The sequence below is a fragment of the Zalophus californianus genome, chromosome 3 (assembly GCF_009762305.2).
Source record: "Zalophus californianus isolate mZalCal1 chromosome 3, mZalCal1.pri.v2, whole genome shotgun sequence".
Taxonomy (NCBI): domain Eukaryota; kingdom Metazoa; phylum Chordata; class Mammalia; order Carnivora; family Otariidae; genus Zalophus; species Zalophus californianus.
The window spans coordinates 2,298,798-2,320,426 of NC_045597.1; the positions used below are offsets into that span (position 1 = coordinate 2,298,798).

General features: G+C 48.6%; 2 protein-coding genes across 12 annotated transcripts in view; one reads left to right on the top strand and one right to left on the bottom strand.

Moving 5' to 3' along the window:
* The window catches only part of ARHGEF7 (Rho guanine nucleotide exchange factor 7), a 130,023-nt gene that overhangs the window by 97,222 nt on the left and 11,172 nt on the right, over nt 1-21,629 (bottom strand). For 5 of the 11 annotated variants that reach the window (XM_027590880.1, XM_027590878.1, XM_027590873.2 and 2 more), the window contains exon 2: nt 5,676-5,762. Coding sequence is in view for 3 of the 11 variants with exons in the window: in XM_027590873.2 (XP_027446674.1) it covers nt 5,676-5,762 (87 nt within the window). In the remaining 8 variants the exon portion in view is untranslated. Of the gene's footprint in view, nt 1-5,675; nt 5,763-5,932; nt 5,991-6,126; nt 6,483-21,629 lie in introns of those variants that run through there. The other 6 variants (XM_027590879.2, XM_027590877.2, XM_027590881.2 and 3 more) reach the window with 5 other exon arrangements.
* Nucleotides 6,342-9,869, top strand: LOC113920621. Its single transcript, XM_027590886.2, has one exon. The coding sequence runs from the start codon at nt 7,971-7,973 to the stop codon at nt 8,973-8,975; it is 1,005 nt and encodes a 334-aa protein (XP_027446687.1). The 5' UTR covers nt 6,342-7,970; the 3' UTR covers nt 8,976-9,869.

Sequence of the window (21,629 nt, forward strand, 5' to 3'; positions counted from 1 at the left end):
GAAAACGAAACCCTGGGTCTATACTGGGTCCTGCTACGCCCACGGACAGGGATGGTGGCACCGTGGACCCCGGGACAGTTAGTGCACCAGAGAGGACGCGATCCTGACTTTGCAGCTGAAGCAGCACCTCGCGGCACTTGCCCACAGTGCAGCAGACACGGGCCAAGGTCCAGGATTGGGCCTCTTCTCACCAGGGTCAGGGGTGCAGCACTCTGGGCTCACCCAACCGGCCAGGCCCATGCACGAGACTTTAGCTGGCCTAAGGCCAACAGGACACAGGACAGGAATTCACAGCCTGGGAGCCCCCGTCACCTCTCCCTTGGCTCCAGGTCACTGCCCCCACAGGGGCACAAGGATTGTCACTGTTCAGGAGGCCTCTGGAGAGCGAGGACAGTGGGAGGTTCCACCATCACCAGCACTGGACCTTGGGCAGGTGCCTATCTCCCAGCGCCTTGGGTTTCTAACCACAGTGTGGAAACACTAGAGATACAACCCAGCAGAGTTGCCTAAAGATCAAATGGGTCAATACACACTTTACAACAGGGTCCAGAACATAATCGGCACTCAGCAAATACAGCTTATTCCTGTTACCTATTGTATACCTCTAAGAACCATACCACCAGGGTAGACCATCCAATAGGTATGGTCCAGCACAAACAAAATGCAGACCTACTGATTCAAAATTCTTTAGAATTTCCGATGGTACGAGCACAACATTAAGACAAGTACAGAGCCCTACGTGACTACGGGGGCGGGGGCCATACCCACAAGGCTTGCCCTGCCACCAGCTAAACTCAGAACGTACCTATGGCCCTTGCCAGGAAGCAGTCCAACAGTACGGCTTTGCCATCATGACACGGCTCAGCTTCTTGCACTCCAGGCAGCCGCACACATGCAAGAGCCTGCTCAGTGGAACCACCAGACCAGAGTACAAATCCTGTTGGGCCCCGAGACCCGCCAGCCACCCGGTGACTAACTCCTCCAATCCTGTGCACACTCGCCTGCTGGGCTGGGCCCGGAGACCCGCCAGCCACCCTGGATCTAGCTCTTCATCTGCAGGATATTTGTGAGTAAACAAAACAGTACATATGAAATGCATGGGCACGTGGCTTATATTCAACAAACGTCAGTCCACTGAATTTCAAAGACTGCAGCCTCTTAACCGATCTTTAGACTTAGGCCACCCAACACAGAGACTGCCCCCCCACACACACACACAGGCTGTAGAGCATGTGAAACGTGGCTGAACTGGAATGAGAAGAGCTGTGAGTGTGACAAATACAAACCAAATTTCAAAGACTTAACAGGAAAAGAAGATCTCAATGCTTTTATGTTAACTGTATGTTGAAACATTTCGGATAACCTAGATTAAAGAGATTATTGAAATGAGCTTCATGTTTTTTACTTTATGTAGTTACCCCAAGTGTCATAACTATGAATGTGGTTCGCATTATATTTGTTGGACAGCACTATCGAGACAATGAGCTATCCTGCAGAGCCGAAGTGGAGGGGAAAGCCTAGTTGTTTACTCTGGAAAATCAGCCTGGATACATAGGTGACTAATCGCTCACCCCACAAAATAATTTGGCAAGACACAAAGACTTAAGACACAGGGTCAACTTGGACACTTTCTGCCCGGAAAAGTTAAATACAACTATAATATTTGAGTAGAATCTGACTTTGCTTTTAAGTACCTACAAGATGTTCAGAGAATACTCACCTCCCAAATTTAACTCAACTTCCTTAAATAAAAGGCAAGACCTGACAAAGGTGTAGTGCAGAAGCCTCCAGAGTTTCATCAATACAAGCCAGAGCTATGAGGTGACCAAGCACTTCCGGCTCAGCACTGGGTCAACACGAAGGGACTAGTCAAGGAGATACTGCCGCGTGGCCTTGAGTATACCTTCGCACAAAGTTGCAGTAAGCAGCTGAACTATCTGTCTGTCTCCATCCAGGGCAAGAGCAACACCTGCCGGGGGCACCCCCTCCCTAGGAAGAGGCCTGCACGCGCACTTGGTCTCAATCGATTCTTGGACCTTTGTCAACAAGTTTTCTACGTAATTTGGTCCTATTATTAAATATTCTTTTAGACAAAGTTTCAACCCCACCCCGTGGCTAAAAATCTCGAAGAGCGTCAAGCACCATACGTACTACTGTAATAGAAGAATCTGTCCCTCACTGTATTTTTGAAGAGTGTTTTTGGAGACACGTAAGACGATGTCTTCCAAAACCCCCCGCTGCCTCCAGTGCCGGGGCGCCCGCCTGACCCCCTTCTGTTCCCTGGACATCAGGGAAAGTGCCTTCCTCGCAGGGGGAGACGCTCCTGCAGCCGGAGCGCAGTCCTGCAGAGAGCCGCCCCTCCGGCCCGGACACCGCCGAGCGGGGGAGCGCGAAGAGGCCAGGAGGAAACACGGGCCCCATGTGAGGTCTGGCACCTTTGTCCTCCCGGGCCAGCGCACGATGCAGGACATCTGCAGTGTCCCCCATCTGCTTTACCACCTACCCAGAAATGGGGGCATCACGGAGGATATAGGAGAAAAAAAGCCCAAACATTTATCCCAAGAAGCTTCTTTATCCTCCAGAGGTAAAGAAAACACACGACAGGTACAAGGAATGTCTGCCCACGACTGCTGGCAAGCGGAAGGGAGAAGGACCCTGGACACAGTGTGGCAAGTGTTCAAAGCATGTAAAAGCCCCTACACCTTTAACCTAGCAGTGCCCTACCCGAAGATTAATGCTGATGCCCCAACAGTGTTTCACGGGGTAAGTGTTGAGAACAGACGCACCGGGCTAGGCTTCCTCACTGCCAGACCACAGCTGTGCTAAGTCAAGACAGAGTAGAACATGCAACATGTGCAGTCCTTTAGAAAAGGTTACAAATAAAGACACAACTGAGAACTGAAACCAGAGACCAAATGGAGACTCCGGAAAACTATACAATAGAGCACTTAGTCCCCATGAACAAGATTCGCTTTCACCATGTTGCACGTAGGTCTAGGACAACTCTGTCCTTGCTACATATACTGGGCAAACCAGGGGCTCTCAAAACAACGTTCTCAAAAGTAACTGGAGAACCACAGGGCCGGCCCCTTCTGTCAGTAAGTTTAAGTATCAGCCTTAATTACCCAAACAGTTCTAAACAGGAGCATCTCTCAGTAAATCTTACCTCACCACACCAGGAGGAACATGGGGGAAAACCTGAATTCTTAACAAATTCCATACTATTTCAAGGAAATGAGAGATTCAAATAAGGTGCAAGATGCGTAGCGAAGAGAAAAACAAAAAGGTCACCCAAGCCACATGTGTGGTTTTCCTACAGCTGTTTTTTTCCCCAAGTTTAAAAATGTTTTCCAACTTAAAACCTAAACTGCTTCTCAAGGTTTAATAAACGCAAACCATACAACGTTCCTTTAAAATTAAAACTCTCTTCATAACCAGAACCACCTATTAGGGGAAATACCTAGTTTTCTACAGCTAATTAAGATAACTGATATAGTAATCCTGATACTCAATTCCCCCTTTTCTTCAAGAAATCTTAGCATAATTTAAAATGGTGATAAAATACATATACCAAAAATAGTCCATTATAAACACATTTCACTCTGAACTCTCGGGAAAAAGCACCTTGACACGTACTAGAACAAAAGCTAATCTGGAATTCAAGCTCAGTTTTAAGAATTGGGGTTGTCCTTTCAGACAGTTTCTCTCATCTTTCAGAATGTCATAAAAATGAAACCTGTAAAGCCCAGAACACACCTCAAAAGTGCAAGGTCCTCCTCTGCCTGTTCCCTTTCTACATGATTTTCTTTAAAGCCCCTGGGGAAACGCTGCACAGGGTCCGTGTGCGAGGCCAGGTTTCCGGGAACAGGCCAGCCCCTTCACACCACTGATGAACTGCTGAGAACAAGTCTGGAAGCCCAAGCTGGGTTCACACCACACCAAAACTTTCTCAGAGTGACTTCGGGCGCAGGGCGGGGGGGGGGACGACAATTTGAGAGTTTTGATGTGCTGTTTTCTCAATTATCTCAGGTAATTATGAGTTTTAAGTGTGACTTTCAACTGAGCTTGGAAGAATACTAACAATGTGCCTGTTTATTAGAATAATTTACTCTTTAAAAATAAGTCACCCAAGTTTCCTTGTAAATAAAAATTACTATCAACTACAAAGTTATTGAAGGCCTACTGTATGCCAAGAACCGTTCTAGGTGCTTAGGATAGGTTAGTGACCTCTCCTAGCACATCTTTTAAACTATTCTAAAGAATAGTCGGAAGATGAAATTTCAACAGCAACCTCTGGAAAACAAAGGATGAGGGATTTTTAAGACTCAGCTTTAATACCTTCTTGAAGAGTCCCACACTGAAGGTGTGAGATTATAATCTAATGTGCAAACTGAATTTCAAATTTACGATAACAATAAACAAAACTTGCTTTCAAGAAAATAGTCTCACAACAAGTCAGGGAAAAGCAAACATCGCGACCAGCAAAGCATATTCTCGCAGCCTGATAAGGCAGGCAAGGGTAAAATGACAACGGCTTTCTGAAGCAATGTCGCCCCCTCCCCAACAGCCCTCTGGTCTCTGCAATCTCTAGAAAGCATTGAACTTATCTGTAAGTGACTTCATCACAGACATCAATTACTACTACTATGATATCTTAACGCTCACAATCATGCCTAAGAACGGTATTTTGATCTCTTAATTCCTGTCTAATTAGCAGATAAGTTGTCTGTGTAACATTTCCTCATAGATCTGAAGGTTTCTCCGTTTTTTCCTCCAAGAAACTTACACTAAGCCTGTCCTTTTAGGAGGGGAAACCTTTACAGAATCATCCTACATAACAGGTTGGTGGAGATGCATTCATTCGCTCTTCTCTACAAGCCTGACAGAACGCACCTCAATTCGGATAAGGAAACAAAGGTTAAGGGTGGTAAACCGCAGGCAGAGAAAGACTTAGGCACAGAACTGACCACAACCACGCTGACTTGTAATTCCCAAATAAAAGAACAGCATAGATTTCTGGATCTAAAGCACTACCCCAAGATCAAGAAAAATCATATAATAAACTAAGTTGAAAAAGGTTTCCAGAGAGCTGCCACCAAAAAATTGTGTTTAGCACAGTGACAAAACCTTACCCAGCATAGAAAAGACACACCGCCCAATACGCTCCCCAAGACAGAGCGTAGCTTGTCTCTACCCTAAACACCAAATGTTTAAATTTAAAAAATTAAAAATTTTAAATTTAAAAATTAAAGCAAAAACGCCACCTAATTTCTGGCTGAAGAAAGGAGTGAGGCTGGGAGGCCTTCGGGCCCTTTTCATTACTGCCCGGCCTGGCCTGATTGCCCGCTGAGAACTCCGAGGGGCTGACCCAGGCCTGAACACCGGTCCCCAGGGAACCCCTAAACGCGGCGCTCAAGCGAAGGCGGGGACCAAGGAATCAGGCTGCGACCCGGTTGTCGCCAATGCGGGACACCTGCCCACGAGCCACTGGGGCTTCTCCTTACAGCAGCGAGGCCGGGCGGGGGGCTGCACACGGCGGCTCCTCCCCGCCCCGGGAGCGCGTTCACACCCCGCGGCGGCCCGCGGGCCAGGCCTCCGAGCGCCACCGCTGCGGGCCCTTCCCCCAGCCCGCCCGCCCCCTCCCGGGCCGCGCCCCGCGCCCGCTGCCCACTCACCTCCAGGCGCAGGGAGGCCCCGCAGCCTCGCAGGAACTCGCGGATGTTGCTCAGGCACTCGCTCTCGCTCCGGGGCTCCGGGTAAACCTGCAACACAGAACACAGGCGCTGAGCGGCGGCGCGCAGGCCGCGGACGCGACCCACGGCGGCCTCGGCAGTTGGCCCCGGGCGAGAGGACGCGCACGGGCGGCCCCGGCGGCCCGGAGCGACCCCGGCCGCCGCAGACGTCCGCCCGCTCGACCGCCGCCTCTCCTCACCCTCTTTCCTTCCCCTGGGCTGCACCAATCTCCGGCCCCTACCCTCTCCCGGAAGTGGGCCGCCGCCGGAAGTGACGTCTTCAGACCGCGCCCCAGCCGCCCGGCGCGCGGCCCTTTCCGGCCTCGCCCTCCCCACGCGGACCTGGCCCCGCGCGTGGCCGCGGCCGCCGCCGCCTCCTCTCCCCACCCGGCACCTGGTTCTCGCCCGCGGACGCGGCCCACCGGGCCCCAGGCGCAGACTCGTAGTCCTGACACCTGATCCTCGGCCTGGGACACGGCGCCCCCGGCCCCACGCGCAGACTCCTCTTCCCGGCACCTGATCCTCGGCCTCGTCCCGTGGACACCGCCCTCCCAGCGGGTCCCGGGAGAGCTCAGCCTCCGCGGTGAGCAAACCCCGAAGGGGCTGGAGGGAGCCCAGTGTTTCTTCAGTTCGTCCCTGCCACCGGCTGGGGCGAGTGGAACTAGTATTGTATCACGATGACTTAAAATAATTGGCGCACACGAATTATGCGTGTTGGGGTTGAAGTGCGGTGTGTTCTCCCCCGCCCATACCCGCCGTGTGCCTCACTAATGATTAACCAAAACAGCCACTTACACGTCAGGAGCAGATCAGCTGGGGAGAAACCGTATGCGGCCTCCACCGCAGGCGGAGAGATGCGAGGAGGGCTTGGGCGGGCTGCCTGGTGCTTCGGTCCAAGACAGAACTGTGAGGGCCACCTGCCACGCGTGTGAGGTGTTGTCGACAGCCTCCCCAGGCAAGAAAGGCCAAGAAAACGGAGCGCGATACCCATAGTACAGAGCAGTCAAGGGAGAAAGAAGCCGGACATCACAAGGACCCTTCGTCGTTCTAATGCGTATGTAGACGTCTCAGTTTGGGGAGTTAACTCTAAAGCACCATCCAGAACTCTCGCATTTGAGGACATTCAAGGCACTTGTGTCCTCCTTGGGGGAAATCGCAACATTCCATCAGGCCTCACAGGAATACTTTGGTTTCATTTCAAGGAGCTAAGGTCTTTTTAAAGTTTGAAAGAACCAGCGAATTGAGAGGTGCAGAGAGGACAAAAATCAGACTTTTCTGATTTTAAAATTCTACAATTTAAAAATTCTTAGAAGAAATTGCCAACATATTTCCTCCCAATTGAACAGATTTTTTTTCCAGTGAACAAGCTAAACCAGAGCTGCTTCCTAGTCCATCTGCTTTCTCTGTAAAGAATTTTGAAAACGTACCAAATATGTAGTTAAAATCCTTAATTTCTGATGTCCTGATGACATTCTGAAACTGCTAAATATCCTTTAAAAAATGTCCAGTAGACTTCAAATACAAGAGAAATACAATACCCATTCTCAGTCTTAAAGAATTATCAACAAGCTCTTATTTAAAAGTCAGAAATTTTACATCCTTTTCTCCAACTCATTTCTATTCCACTTCCCCCAACAAAACTGTGTCCTAAAGTAAAACATTCTTATACTAAAAAATTTTACTGATCACACTTTTGCAAGAGACCCATACAAATAGTCCATCGTCATTTGTGGATTCTGTGCAAATTCACCTACTTGATAAGGTTTGTTTGTAACCCCAAATCAGTACTTGTGGCCCTTTCTCGTTTATAGACATGTGCAGAGCAGTGAGAAATTTGAACAGCCTTTACGCACACATTCCTAGCTGAACTTGCACAAGGCCATGCTCTGCCGTCTTATTTCAGCTGCTAACATAAGCAGATGGCCTTTTCACAGTCTACTGGCACCACATTTTTCACATTGTGCTTTTGTTGATTTTGCTGTTTTAAATGGCCCCCAAGCGTAGTGCTAAGGTACTATCTAATGCTCCGAAGCGCAAGAGGGCTGTAATGTGCCTTACAGAGAAAATACGTGTGTTAGATAAGCTTCGTTCAGGCCTAAGTTATAGCGCTGTTGGCCGTGAATTCAATGTCAACGAATCAACGATACAGTACATCCAGAAAAAGAGGACATTCGCCGACCTGTACGTGAGGCCGCTCCAGAAAGGGCTAAAGTCACATCGATTGTGCGTGATGCAGCTATGGAAAAGATGGAAAAGCGGCTAAATTTGTGGATTCGGGAGATGACAACCAATAAAAAGAACACAGTGGACAGTGTTGTTGGGAGGCTGAAAGCCAAGGAAATTTACAGTCATGTTACCCAGGGTCAGGAAAAGGTTAAACCCTTCTCAGCTAGTGCAGGCTGGCTTGCACGGTTCAAAAGGCGATACCACATGAAAAATGTTAAAGTTGCAGGCAAGGCAGGTCCTGCAGATCAGGAAGCTGCAGAAGAATTTAAAAAGTATCTGCTAAGCATTATACATGAAAAGGGTTATATGGAAGAGCAGGTTTTCAATGCTTTCATTTCCAATGAGGAAACCACCATGATGGACTACTGGAAGTCCGTTGGTATACGCAACATTATAGATTATAGCAGCACAGCCTGGGACAGCATCAAGCAGGCTACTATTAATAACTGTTGGGGAAATGTTTGGCCAGACTGCGTGAAACATTTTGAAGGCTTGGAAGGTGTTACAGAAAATATAAAGAACAGTGTCGAAAACATAATGCATATTGCACAGCAAATAAGTGGAGAAGGCTTCAGAGACATGAGGGAGGGAGATGTGGAGGAAATTTTGGAAGAAATGGCAGTAGAACCCACCAAGAAAGACCTGGATGAGATGGCAAAGCGTGGCACTGGAGTCAGTGATGATGATGGTGACGAAAGTCAGCCTAAGACTCCAAGAATTGTCCCTCTCACAGCAGCCAAAATATCGGAATGGAATTCTGCCCTGGAAAAAATTTTCCATGACATGGAAGAATGTGACCCTGTGCTGGAACACAGCCTCACGCTTAGGCGCCTGACCTCCACTGCATCCGTCCCTTACGCTGAAACACTTAAAGATTTGAGGCGAAAAGCCAAGCAGACAAGGCTGAAGGAATTTTTCAAGCCAGTTCGGGAGGGAACGTTGCTGACACCATCACCAAGTTGTGAAAGCCAGACTCCTGGGGTAGAACCACGAGGTCTCACATGCCAGCCTCACTGACGCCTTCCTCTTTGGCCAAGTCAGTCACACACTCTCCTTTGGTTTTCCGGGGGTGCAAGTCAAGGTCACGAGGTTTAACCACTCTGCCCTCTGCCCCATCACAGTGTAAACACCACAAGTAAGGTTTTCCTTAATGTTTTCACAGGATCCCAAGTGTTTCATCTTTGTGTAACGCTCTCGCGTGTGACGGTCCTGTGCAGCATAGTGTGTGTGCCGCCTGCACACCATGTGTGCGACTAAGCCGGGGAGGCAGGCACTGCATGGTGCTGTCCCCGAGACAGTGTTTCCCTATGAAGGAACACCGCACACAGCTAGTTGTTTGTAAGGAGCACATATGAAACGAGCTATCTTCACACAGAAATACATCGAAAACCAAGATCATGTGTCCACTGGTGGACAAAATATTGCGATCTGAGCTCCAAGGAAACCAACCCTGCACTTCCCCCAGGAACAGTGGCTCAGGAGTTGCTAGCTCAGTGTTCACCGTGACTGTAGCACAAACTACCACAAATCACAAAAGTCAGCTCTACCTTTAAGATTATTAAGCCATAAAGATCTAATCATTACAATTTTTCTTCTAAAGTAGCACAACTATTATGAGTACAATGGGAACAATACACTACAGTTTTTGAAGAAAATTATCAAATGTAAAATGTAAAACTTTACCTGGAAATGTGTATCTTAATGAGATGTAGAGGGTTTTTTTTTTTTAATTAGCTCATTTACTCATGGACAACTATCACTTACTCCTAGAAATAAATACAGTCCAGCATTAATTGTATTCCTGTCTTGGGGGGTTTTATGCAAACACTGAGAAGCCTCATTCCTAAAAATAAGTAAATAAAAAATGGAAGTTTTGTTATTTTGTAGCTTGATTCTTTGATGCCTTCTGAATTACATAGCCCAAGTCCAGATATAATCAATCTAATCAATCATAAGTAAAATTTTGAAAGCATCAGTTAACAGCATGATTAGGGTCTCCTGCAGTCTCTCTGAAAGCGAGCAAGTAGAAACCCCTGAGCTGCAAAATTCCAGACATTAAAGCCCTTTGCTTCTCAACACCATGGGTATCTGTCTGTCGGTTACATGGCTGGGAGGTTTTCCATCTTGCAGCAGTATGCCTCAGGGAGACAACAAGTGAGTGAAGGGTCTGCCTTTTTACGTGAAGTGGGAGAAGGGGGTGTTGGGATAGCTCAGTGAGCTTGTCGCCATCCCTGATCTCAGGCACCTTCTCAGACAGGTGAGTGCATGTGCACGCTGAGCAACTGGACAAGAACTCCTTTAAAAGTCTCCACCTTTGTGCACAAGGGTGCCTGGAGCTAGCTTGTTCCATGAATACTGTACCTCAAACAACACACCTGTTTGGAAAACAGTAATGTAAAAGAGTCAAAACTCTATAGTAAGTACTGCCTGACCCTGTAACATACATGCTGACCTTCAACAAGTCACTTGACCCTCTGGGTTTACACCATTATCCCCAATTTAAGGCTCAGCCTTTCTCACAGAGCTGTTGGGAGGATAATAAACTAATTCAACAATACTGGACCTTGTCTCTATGCCAGACCATGTGATAAGCACTATGACTGCAAAGAAGACAGACAAGGGCCTTGCCCTCCATGAGGCAGGGAAGAATCACACACAGCATGGCAAGTGGACCATGGAAGCACAGAGAAAAGCAGCATAAATACTGTGGACATAAGGGAGGGCCGGAGGCCTAACCAACAAAAAGGACATCGGAGTTGAAGCTGAAAAGGTGGAGGCAGATGGAACCGCATTTCAAAGGTGTGACATTTGAGAAGCCAGTGGTGTTTTTTGAGGATGGTGAGTAATCAAGGGCCACTGAGGTCATGGGTGAGACTGCAGGGGGAGAACTAAATCAGAGATGAGGCAACAGAAGACATTCCCCAGTCCCCCTGCATACCTCAACGAAGAAGCTATATGAGCAATAGTGAGCACATGAACAAGTCATCAGATAAATGCAAATCAAAACCGCAGGTAACGCTACGCACCCACCAGAATGGATAATATGGGAAAGGCGGACACTGTCAAGTGTCAAGGATGGAAAGCCGTTGGCGCCCAATACCTGACTGGTGGGAGTGTGAAAGCAAACACGTGGAAAACTGGCAATCTCTTGAGAAGTGAAACTTACCTAAGTCCCAGCAATTCCTCCCCTAGGCATTTACCGGAGAAAGATGAAAACACGTCCACAGAAAGCTGTGTATAAGAATGTGCACAGGGGCACCCAGGTGGCTCAGTCGGTTAGGCGTCCAACTCTTGTTTTTGGCTCAAAGCATGATCTCAGGGTTCTGAGATTGAGCCCCATGTCGGGCTCTGCCCTGGGCGTGGAGCCTGCTTAAAATTCTCTCTCTCCCTCTGCCTCCCCCCCAAAAAAGAACGTGCACAGCATCTTTACATATAATCACCAACGCCTCCACAACCCAAAGGCAAGCACACCTCTGCTCTCTCCAGTGGCCACTTTCCAGTGGCCACTTTCCAGCGGCCAACAACAGCCCAGAAATCCTGTTCCAAATTTCCCACAGTAATTAACCCCAGGCTTTTCCATCAAGAACTCTAATCAGTCAAAAGCACGGACGGTCCCAAAACCATTGTGATTTTCCTTGGGAATAAGCTTTTGTCTCAATTTGATAAAGGATGTGTCAGGAGTTTGGAGAATTTGCAATAAACTAAATCCCAGCAATGTTATGGTCATACTTCAGAGACCTCCACAGCTGTCCATTTCCTCCCTCTCAACTCTTCTCTACCACCCACTCCATGTTAGGAACAACCAGCTAGCCACCCTCGGTCCAAGCAGGGTGCCAACTGAGGCAGCTAGCTGCCTTCGCTAAAAGTGTCTAGAGAGTCTGAGTTTACAAAACTTCGCGGGAAAGAACAGGCACTTCCAGCAACGCAGCTAACTCAAGCAGGTTCCATGCACACAACAACTGAGATCAAGAGTATGGAAAACTGCCACAGGGCAGGCTATCTGGGAAACACGTAACTGCCCATGGTCGTCGTTGCCAGAGATTCTGACTGAGTAGGTTTGAGGTAAAGTCCAGAATTGGGGGCAGGGGTCTCTGGAATTCCCCATTTGACTGACTTTCAGCCAAGTCTGGAAAGCGGATATCCTACAACTCAGTGTTTCTCCAACATAACACAAGCAGCAGAACACCTAGGGTAACATTACTACGCCCTGCCGGAGTTTCATCCCTAGGTCTGTGGTGGGACCCAAGGCCGTGGACTGGTGACGTCTCAGGAGATGCTGAAGGTACCAGGACCATACTCTGAGAACTAGTGGCAGATGCCGGCTGAACTATCAATCGAGAAATGTTCTGTTTCTCCCCCACTGAGAGATCGAATTCCGAACCACAGAACAAAGGTCTCTGGGTCTCTCCCATCAACAACCTCATCAGCACAGCTACTAAGAGCAACACTTCCTCTGAACATCGGAGCTTCGGTATGGAGCCCCCACCCTGTAGCCAGCCTTGCTTGTGCACACCTCATCTCCCCTGTTAGACATGAGCTTCCTGAGTGCAGGGGCCCATGGGCATCTTCCATTACCCGGTCAGCATACCGCCCGCTTAGGTCACTGAGCTCACTGATCTGGGACCTTAGCACAGAAAGGCTCCAAGAACACTGGAGGCAGTTCTGTTCTTCACCAACGAAACAGGGACTGTGGAGACGTGACCTGCCCAAATGCCTGCAACCTGCGAACGGCCCCAGCCTGCTCCGGGAGGCAGACCTCTGAGAACTGCAGCTACCAGGCTCCCCTGCTCTCCCTTCTCGGGGGTTCAGCCAGCCAGTCGGAAGCCCGAGCAGGAACCAGGTGTCACAGTGATGTGCTGGAGCTGCTCCCAAGGACTGACCACGTGCTCCCCACCCCAGCTCTGGGTTCAGAAACACCAGCTGGGTAGCCGGGTCCGGCCGTGGTGCAAGTACTCACACCACAGAAATGGGCAGAGGCTACAAATCAGGGCTCCTGACCACAGGGAGTCCAGGGCTCTGCCTTTACCAACAGCCGGCTGGCTGTGCTCGTGACCGCAGAGCACAGCTCCGCGCGGGAGCTCCCGTAACCCACTTGCCCCGCTGTCTCCTCCAGGCCTAGGGGAGCTCCTGGCTTCCTGGGGTGCCCCCGCTTCTCTTGCTGACTGTCCTCGCCCCTGCCCACACCCTGCCGGTACCCTCTGCAGTAAACTCTTGAGCCACCTCTGCCCAGTGTGCCGTCTGTTTGCTGCTGGGACCCTAACCCAGGGAACTTTCTAGAGGGACAGTTAAAAATAGGACTCGTGTCGCAGCAGCAGAGAGGAAACCGTCGAGAGAAAGGATGGAGTCAATTACAGTGACTGTATTTCCACAGAGCCCCACCCAGCAGATCCTTTCAAAAGGTGGCCGCTTTAATTACCGACCACTTACGACCTCCTAGTTCTACTAAGTAGGGAAAAGAAACACGGGGAACGCACACGTAACATGCTACCTTTACTGTAAAAAGAAAAAAAAGGCAAGGAAAAAATATACATGGGTGCTTAGAAAAGCATGAAATTTCTCTGGAAGCACATGCCAGATCCCTTTAACAGGGGTTGCCTCCAGCGAAAGGAACGGGGGCCTGGAGGGCACGGGAAGAAGGGAAACTTTTCACTTTATACTTTTTTGTGCCCTGTGAATTTTATACCACGTAAGTATTACTAATAGATACATTTTCTAAAAGAAGAGGAAGAAAAACACTCCAATCTAGCGTTCCCCTCAGGCCAAGATGCCTTCCCCATTACAAAACAGTCCTCGGAGAGCCCAGCTGCCGGTGGGTTGGGATCCTCGGAGAACCCCCCCTCACGCACACCCCATGTGGAGATGCAATGCTATGGTTAAAATCCTAAGGTCACCTTAATTAGCACTTCACGGGTCCTCTAATTACCTGGTAGCCTCCATTTTATTATAATTAGACTGCAGCTGTCTCCTGACCAGGGATTATGCTCTTCCAAAGCACTCTGTGCTCATTCTACTGCGAATGATGTTCAGTGGATTGAGAATATAGGTCGGTAGAGCTCGCTTGGCAGTCTACTGGGCATCTCTTCCTCCAAACCCACTGGAAAACAAAGAACCATCCAGTAGAAATTGAGGACATGGTTGCCAAATACCCGATAAGTAAATTATCTCCCAAAAATGTATAGCCTAGGGTTAGAAGTAGCTTACTGAAAGAAAAAATTAAGCCTTTAATAAAGTATATTTTGCTTTTGCTCTCCTTCAACATATCCCAAAGCCTAATTCTTGTACGGATGCTACAGTCATCTGGGAAAAAATAAAATGTGCTCCATTAGTATGGAACCAGCCAAAATAAAAGGCAAAGACAAATATGAACGTACAAAATCTCCAGTTTGCAAACTAAATTCATATATCCAAGACATGTGGAATGTCAAGGAGAGGACCAGCAAGACGGCATGGCTTAAATTAACTCGTGTGTCCCCTGAGGCTTGCTTCCCACAAACTCAGAAGCACATTTTTAGACATCAGAGATGGTGGCAACCATCCAAAATTCATGCCAATGCCAAAAATGGATTCTTTAAAAAATGAACATAAAACATACATCAGATAACCTAGAACAAATTTCTCCACTGAAGTTGTATTTTCTTCCCTCAACAATGTTAGATCAAAACAGGCGGGTGTGCACTAATTGTCAAGTGAGAGTGATCTGGGAGGCAGCATGTGCTCGGTCTGGCTGCGATTCGGACACCAGGGAAACGAGTGCATGGGATGGGCCATGGTTATTTCATGTCTCATTACATCCTGGAAGCAGATGCCATTTTTTTATGCCTTTGAAGGATCTTGATACAGGAAAACAGAAAAGGACAAATTCAGAAAACAACTCAAACTGGGCCTTGTCATCAGAGATTTTTCTTATCTCAAGTTTTCAATGGTTCATATGGAAGAATCTCTTTTTCTCTCATTCTCATGCTTGTGATCTACTGACAATAACCCATGGATTACGGCACAGCATTTTGCAAACCCAAGCCACTGCTTGCTTTATTCTTCAGCTTCATTTCTATATTGTTTCTGACCCTTTGGCCTCCATTTCCTCTCTTGCTGAACATATTTCAGAATGGTTGGTGATACCTTTAATTGTTGTCCATCAGTGGAAAAGCCTATGGAGGAGGTTTGTGATCTCTGATGGAAAGGTGCTAAATAAATCCAAAGACTTGCTGTATATCCCTATAATATCAGTGCAGCAAGTAGGGCTGAAAACCTGCTAGGACAGGCGGAATCCCGCCCCCCCCCACTCCCCACCCTGAGAGCCCATGCATTCTGCTCTCCGAATGGGGCTGCCTCAACCTCAGCCCTACCTTGGACCAAGACACCTCAGGCTAGAATGTCCTCTCCCATCCCTACAGCCATCAATGGCATTCCACTGCTTAAATCCATATTCTCAGATGCCCCAGAGGGTTTTTATGTTTGCCCTGCTCTTCTCCATTTATTTTACCTTAGCTACTCATCCTGGCTTTTTTTTTTTTTTTTTAAAGATTGTATTTATTTTCTGACAGAGAGAGACACAGTGAGAGAGGGAACACACGCAGGGGGAGTGGGAGAGGGAGAAGCAGGCTTCCCGCGGAGCAGGGAGCCCGATGCGGGGCTCGATCCCAGGACCCTGGGACCATGACCTGAGCCGAAGGCAGACGCTTAACGACTGAGCCATCCAGGTGCCCCTCATCCTGGCTTCTGAAGTAGCCTTCTGAATGCCCCTACCCACACACAGCGCAATCGAAGGGCCGTGGTGGGAGCTACAGAGCAAGGCACTGACGCTTCCCTCTCAGCTAAGGAATCTGTCTTTCATTTTCAACCTGCTTGAGAAGCTGCATTTGAGGCAAGTTAAAGCCTCAGAGTCAGAAGACTGGACACTGACCACCTGAGAACACACTCTATTTTAATCCACATGATAGAGTGTGGGAGGTTTGAGGCATGCAGAGAGAGCTGGATGATTTTGGAAACTGGGAAGCTAAAGGAGGCTTCATCAGAGGAAGAAACCTGACTAAAGGGATAGAAAACAGCTGACGACCTGCACTGGCGAGCGCTTCTCTATAAATAGCAGCTGAGACCCTCTCTAAAGGGAAAGGCCAGGGGAAGGAGAGGACCACAGCCTGGATGCTTGCAGAACTCTGCAGCCACTTGAGAGTTTCCTGTTAACTGTGAATAATAAAGAGGTGATAAACAGACCGTTAGCTGTCTCCTGAAACTCTTAAGTATCAGAGTATATGGGCTGCAGCTGTGAATAAGATGAGTTGTGTCTGTAGGTGGGAAATGTTTTCAAAAACAGAAAAACTGACCTTCATTAATTAAAGATAAGGCTGCGAATATACACTCAGGAACTCTTATTTCTTCCATATTACTATAACTGGAATATCTCCCTGCATATTTATAATCTGCCTGTTGCCTGACTCCTCTGCTCAGAACCCCCAAAATCTCCCAGTTTCCTCAGAGTAAAAGCCAAAGTCCTGTAGGAGAATGGAAGACAGGCCACAGACCAGGAGAAAGTATTTACATAAGATATATACGATCAAGGACTTGTATCCAAAATATACAAAGCACTCCTAAAACTCAACAATAAGAAAACAGACAAGCCAACTTAAAAATGGGCAAAAGACCTGAATAGACTCCTCACCAAGGGAAGATATACAGATGGCAAGTAAACATATGAAAAGATGCTTCACACCATGTCATCAGGGAACTGCAAATTAAAACAAGGAGAAGCCACTACACACCTATTAGAATGGCCAGAATCCAACACTGGCAACACCATTTGCTGGTGAGGATGTGGAGCAACAGGGACCCTCATTCACTGCTAGTGGGGATGCAAAATGGCGCAGCCACTTTGGACAACAGTTTGGTGGTTTCTTACCAAATTTAACATCTTCTTACCATAAGATCCAGCAATTTTGCTTTTTGGGTGAATCTGCTTCACCCAAGAGCTGAAAACACAACTGTGAGAAAACCTGAACACAAATGTCTACAGCAGTTTATTTGACAAAACCTGGACGTCATCAAGATGACCTTTAGTGATGAATGTGTAAATAGACTGTGGTGCATCGGACAGTGGGAAACCAGTGATAAAAAAGAAATGATCTGTTAAGCCATAAAAGACACAGAAGGAACTTAAACGCATATTTCTAAGGGAGAGAAGCAAATCTGAAAGGCCTACATCCTGTATGATTCCAACTATATGGCATTCTAGAAAAGGCAAAACTGCGAAGACAGTAGATCAGTGGTTGCCGGGGGTTGGCAGAATGAACAGAGAGAGCACAGAGAATTTTCAGGGCAGTGAAACGACTCTGTTTGACACTGTAATGGTGGACATTTGTCCAAACCCACATAGTGCACAACGAAGTGAACCCTGATGTACACTGTGGACTTGTTAATAATGTATCAGTATTGTTTCATCCGTTGTAATAAGTACACCACACAAATGCAAAATGTTAATAGGGGAAAGTGGGAGTATATGGGAATTCTCAGTACTTTCTGCTTGGTTTTCCAGAAACCTAAACTGCTCTAGAAAATAAGGCCTCTTAATTTTTTTTAAGCCAAAGTCCTTATGATGGCTGGAGCAGGCCCTGCACAATCTGCTCACTTGTTCCCTCCTTGAACTCATCAGCCAGCTACTCTCCCCTAGCTCACACTGGCCTCTGCTTTTCCCAGACCTTGCCAGGAAGGCTCCTACCTCAAGACCTTTGCACGGGCTATCCCCCTTGCCTGAAATCCCATCTCCCAGACATTCACATCACTCCTTTGTTCATATTCATGGAGCCTTTGTTTAAGTGCCACTTCTCAGTAATGTCTGCCCTAACTGCTGGCACTCCCTACCCCCTCATCCTGCTACTTCTCTCCAAAGCACTTATCATGGTCTAGCAGGCTACATGATCTACTTGGGCACTAAGTACTTCCACGGAACATTACCTGCGCTCGGAATGAGATGCTCCATATGCAGAGTATTCCGTCTGTCTGGATAAAATGTCAACACCTGGCAGAGGCAAGCACTCAATATACTATCTGTTCCGTAAAAGTGAGGTTGAGCAATGCTGACCAAACACTTAGGACACAAAAGTAGTATCATCGGTCAAATGTGAGAATCAAATATCTGAGACAGAAACTATTCTTAAAAAACACTTGGAAGTCTAATCACCACAGGCAACATGATACAGAGAAATGAAAGCCAGTCTTGGGTTTTACTGTGAGTCTTAACCTTAACCCTTTGTCATGACTGACAGGTGCATCGTGCCACCGCCGGCTCAGCCCGGGGCCAGCTGCCGGCCCCCTCTCTCCAGGGCTGCCCGCATTCAGCATCCTGTGTATCAGGGCATCAGTTAGCCGGGCGCTGCTGAGAGCCGCTCTCTGGTTTCAGCTCTCCTCTCTATCAGTAAGGAAAATCGCCAGCTCCATGTCGGGTTACCCCCACCCAGCTGGCCTGCGCCCTCGGGCCTCTCCAGGCTCCCTCCACCCAGCACTTCATGCAGCCGGGCACAAGCCCCGCATGTTGACTAGGCTGCCTTATATTCGTTTCCTAAGTGTCACAAAGGAGCCAAAACAAGCCAATGAAGACCTCGTGGGAGTCTGACATTTCAGGGAGGTGGGGAAGAGGTGCACACGGAGGGAGGCGGAGGAGAGGGAGAGGAATGAAGGCGGGCAGCCGCCCACCTGCAGCTGTGACTGTTCCGCCCGTGTGTCTGTGACGCCCCAAGACAGCGGCTCCCTCTGCGGCCCTCCAGGCACTTTCCCCGGCGGGGGCTCCGCAAACACCAGGGACAAGGCCTGTTGCCCCTGCTTCTGTCCCTCCGTCCTCCACCAAGAAGCCCGTCCAGTGAGTCTTGTTATTCTCGCTTTCATTTCTGTGATTTCCATTTCTTTTTTAGAAGTCCTGTTTCTTTGCTGAGATTTCCCATTTTTTCATTTGTTTCAAGGGAATCTGTCATTGCCGTTTGAAGCCTTTTTAGGATGGCTGCTTGAAAACATTTGTCCACGATTCCGACGTCCTTTGCCGAAGGAGAAACGGCCGCCCAAGGTCACCTCAGCAATGGCATGTCGGCAAGGAGCTTCCCGTGACCAGCCTTGGGGTGGGGGAGGCTGTCAGAAACTGTCACTGTTTTCTCCATATTCAGTAACAAAATGATTGACTGGCTTCTTAATTGAAAAGCCTAAGTTGGAATGAAATCAAGGCACGTGTTCTCGGTGTCAGCTGAAGGCCAGCATGAGCAACACAGACCCCTCCAGACCTTCAGAGAACAAGGGGTCTCAGTTTAAGGACCACAGGCCCACCACCCCTTAGAAGCAGCGTCATGAGTCACAGCTCAGCTGAACCCCTCACTGAAGAATGGCGCTACACAGCTACGTTTTGATGGAGCATTCCAGAATCCTGCCGGAGGCCGTTCCCAAACCCCACAACCCAACAACACGGGGACTTCCTTTTCCCTTAACAGCCTGTGTTGCAGAGAAGCCCCGCCTGAGGTCTCTCCGTAGCCTTCAGTGACTTGCATCCTGTTTAGCCACAGCTCTTCCCAGCCCTAACTCGAAGATTTCAAGGATGTTTCCCTAAGTGCCTCAATTTAAGTAACGCACTCATCAGATCTCATACAGACCTGCTGAGCTTGCTCTCTTCAGAGATTGTTTCTCTTGTTTTACACAAGACTGTTCTAGATGCACAGAAGCAGGTGAGGAATCCCATTTTGAGATAAATTCCAACTGCCCCTTCCAACGCAAGGCAGAATTTCTTTCCAGCCTCTCTACCCCCACATTTCAAAAGCCCATAGGGAAGAAGCATGGGGTCTGTTCAGTCTTGAACTAAAAGGCACTAGTTAGGAAGCTTTCCAAGCATGAGGGCAGCCACATAAGCAAGCAGCCAGTGCTCACCTGTGGAAAAGCCCCCAGGTGATCACACCTCAGTCTCCTGTCTTCTTAAAGGGCTGTGCATACAATCTGGCTGGTCCAGGTTACAGTGTGGCTAGCTGATGAGCTCAGGGGGCTGTCAGTGGTTCTCACACGTGGTCCCCTGGACCAGCAGCATCAGCATGACCTAAGAACCTGTCAGAAACACAAATTCTCAACACCCACACAGGCCCATGAAATCAGGAACTCTGGGGTGGAGCCCAGCAATCTATTTTTCACAAGCCATCCAGTGATTCTGATGAGCCTCAAATGTAAGAGCCACGTAGCCACCTAAACCCAAGGCACGAACGACAGGATGCCCCTCATGACCTGAAGACAACCTGAGATGCACATGCTAACATTTTGTACGTGATGGACCACCTCCAGGTGTAAGAGAAGAAAACCAGCCCGACCCAGGAACTGTCAGCCTAGAAGCTCCTCAACGAGGGAGGCTGTGGTGCGTGCGCACCACACCCCGTCCCTCAATACCCCCACCCCTGCTCCCAAAAACACTCTCCCAACAGCCTCTCAAAGATAAAGGATCAAGGAGAAAAAAATAACTGGTGGGCTTGCTTCTCCCACACATGGAGACAGACCTGAGAAGTGCGTGTTTTACTGCTTTGAATTGGAAAATTAGTACCCAAAAGCTAGACGTTGCTTACATTTATTGTGATTTAGGAACAATATTCCCACTACATAGCATTTATTCACTTTGATCTCTCTTCCTGCATTTATTATGACATGTAACAAACTGTGAGCAGTTTCCAAATAAGAAAGAGAAAGCAAATCCTAGGAGACACATGTATATTCATAACCTTATAACCTAATACAGACAATCCTCAACTTGAACATGAGCACTCTCAAAACCACATATTGACATCCCGGAACTGCCTTAACTATGACAGATCTGGACTTTCAAAGGTCAGCTGCAAACAGACATGGCACAGAGCAGGTGTTTTCCAGCAGTTCCTTGTCAAATGGACGGAGACCAGACAGTGATACATTTCAGGTAAGAGGGAAACCTCCGCCTTGCTCAGCGACAAGTGCTTTGCCTCCACTCACTCGCTGGACTTAAACAAACACCTGGTAAAACACATAGAAAATGAAGGGGGAAACGTGACCGTCGTCTGTCCCTAAAGCCGTGGAAAGGAACGCAGTTTTCTAGCACCCTTGTTCAGGCAAAACCAGCTCAAGGTCAACTTCTGTTTACCAGACTTGAAGAGAGTGATGAGCACCATGAGGTCCTGCTCTGCCCCCTGAACAGTGGCCGTGAATCCACACACCCAGCGCGCTAGGGGCTCTGGCGCTGAAGCCGCCCTCGCGGGCTCAGCTCCGCCCCCAACAACCTCTGCCCCCCTCTCTGTCCAGAGCTGTCCCCGCCCTCCCCACTCCACACGGGCACCCTGGCTCAGTGGCCCGTGACCAGGTGCGCACTCGCCTGGGACAGTCCGCGCGTGCCTGCTGCCCAGGGACAAGTGCCCATGCCCCACCCTCCCAGCACGCCTCCAGAGCCCTCTGGCTCTCCCTCGTGCCCACAGCTTACTGGTCATGCTCTTCCCCTGGCTTCCAGTCACCAGGCTCTCTCCCGGCCTCCCCACCTGCTGCCAGGTTCCTCCTTAGCAGCACTGCCCGGGCCGTCCCTGTCCAACTCCCCAAGGCTGGTGCTAGGAAGCTCAACCCCTGCTACACTTGGGTTCACACCTCTCTCTCTCTCTCTCTCTCTCTCTCTGACTCCCAGATTTACATTCCAGCCCCGTGTCC

Coding starts and splice junctions, on each gene's coding strand:
- LOC113920621 (XM_027590886.2), top strand. CDS start 7,971: ATGGAAAAGATGGAAAAGCGGCTAAATTTGTGGATTCGGGAGATGACA.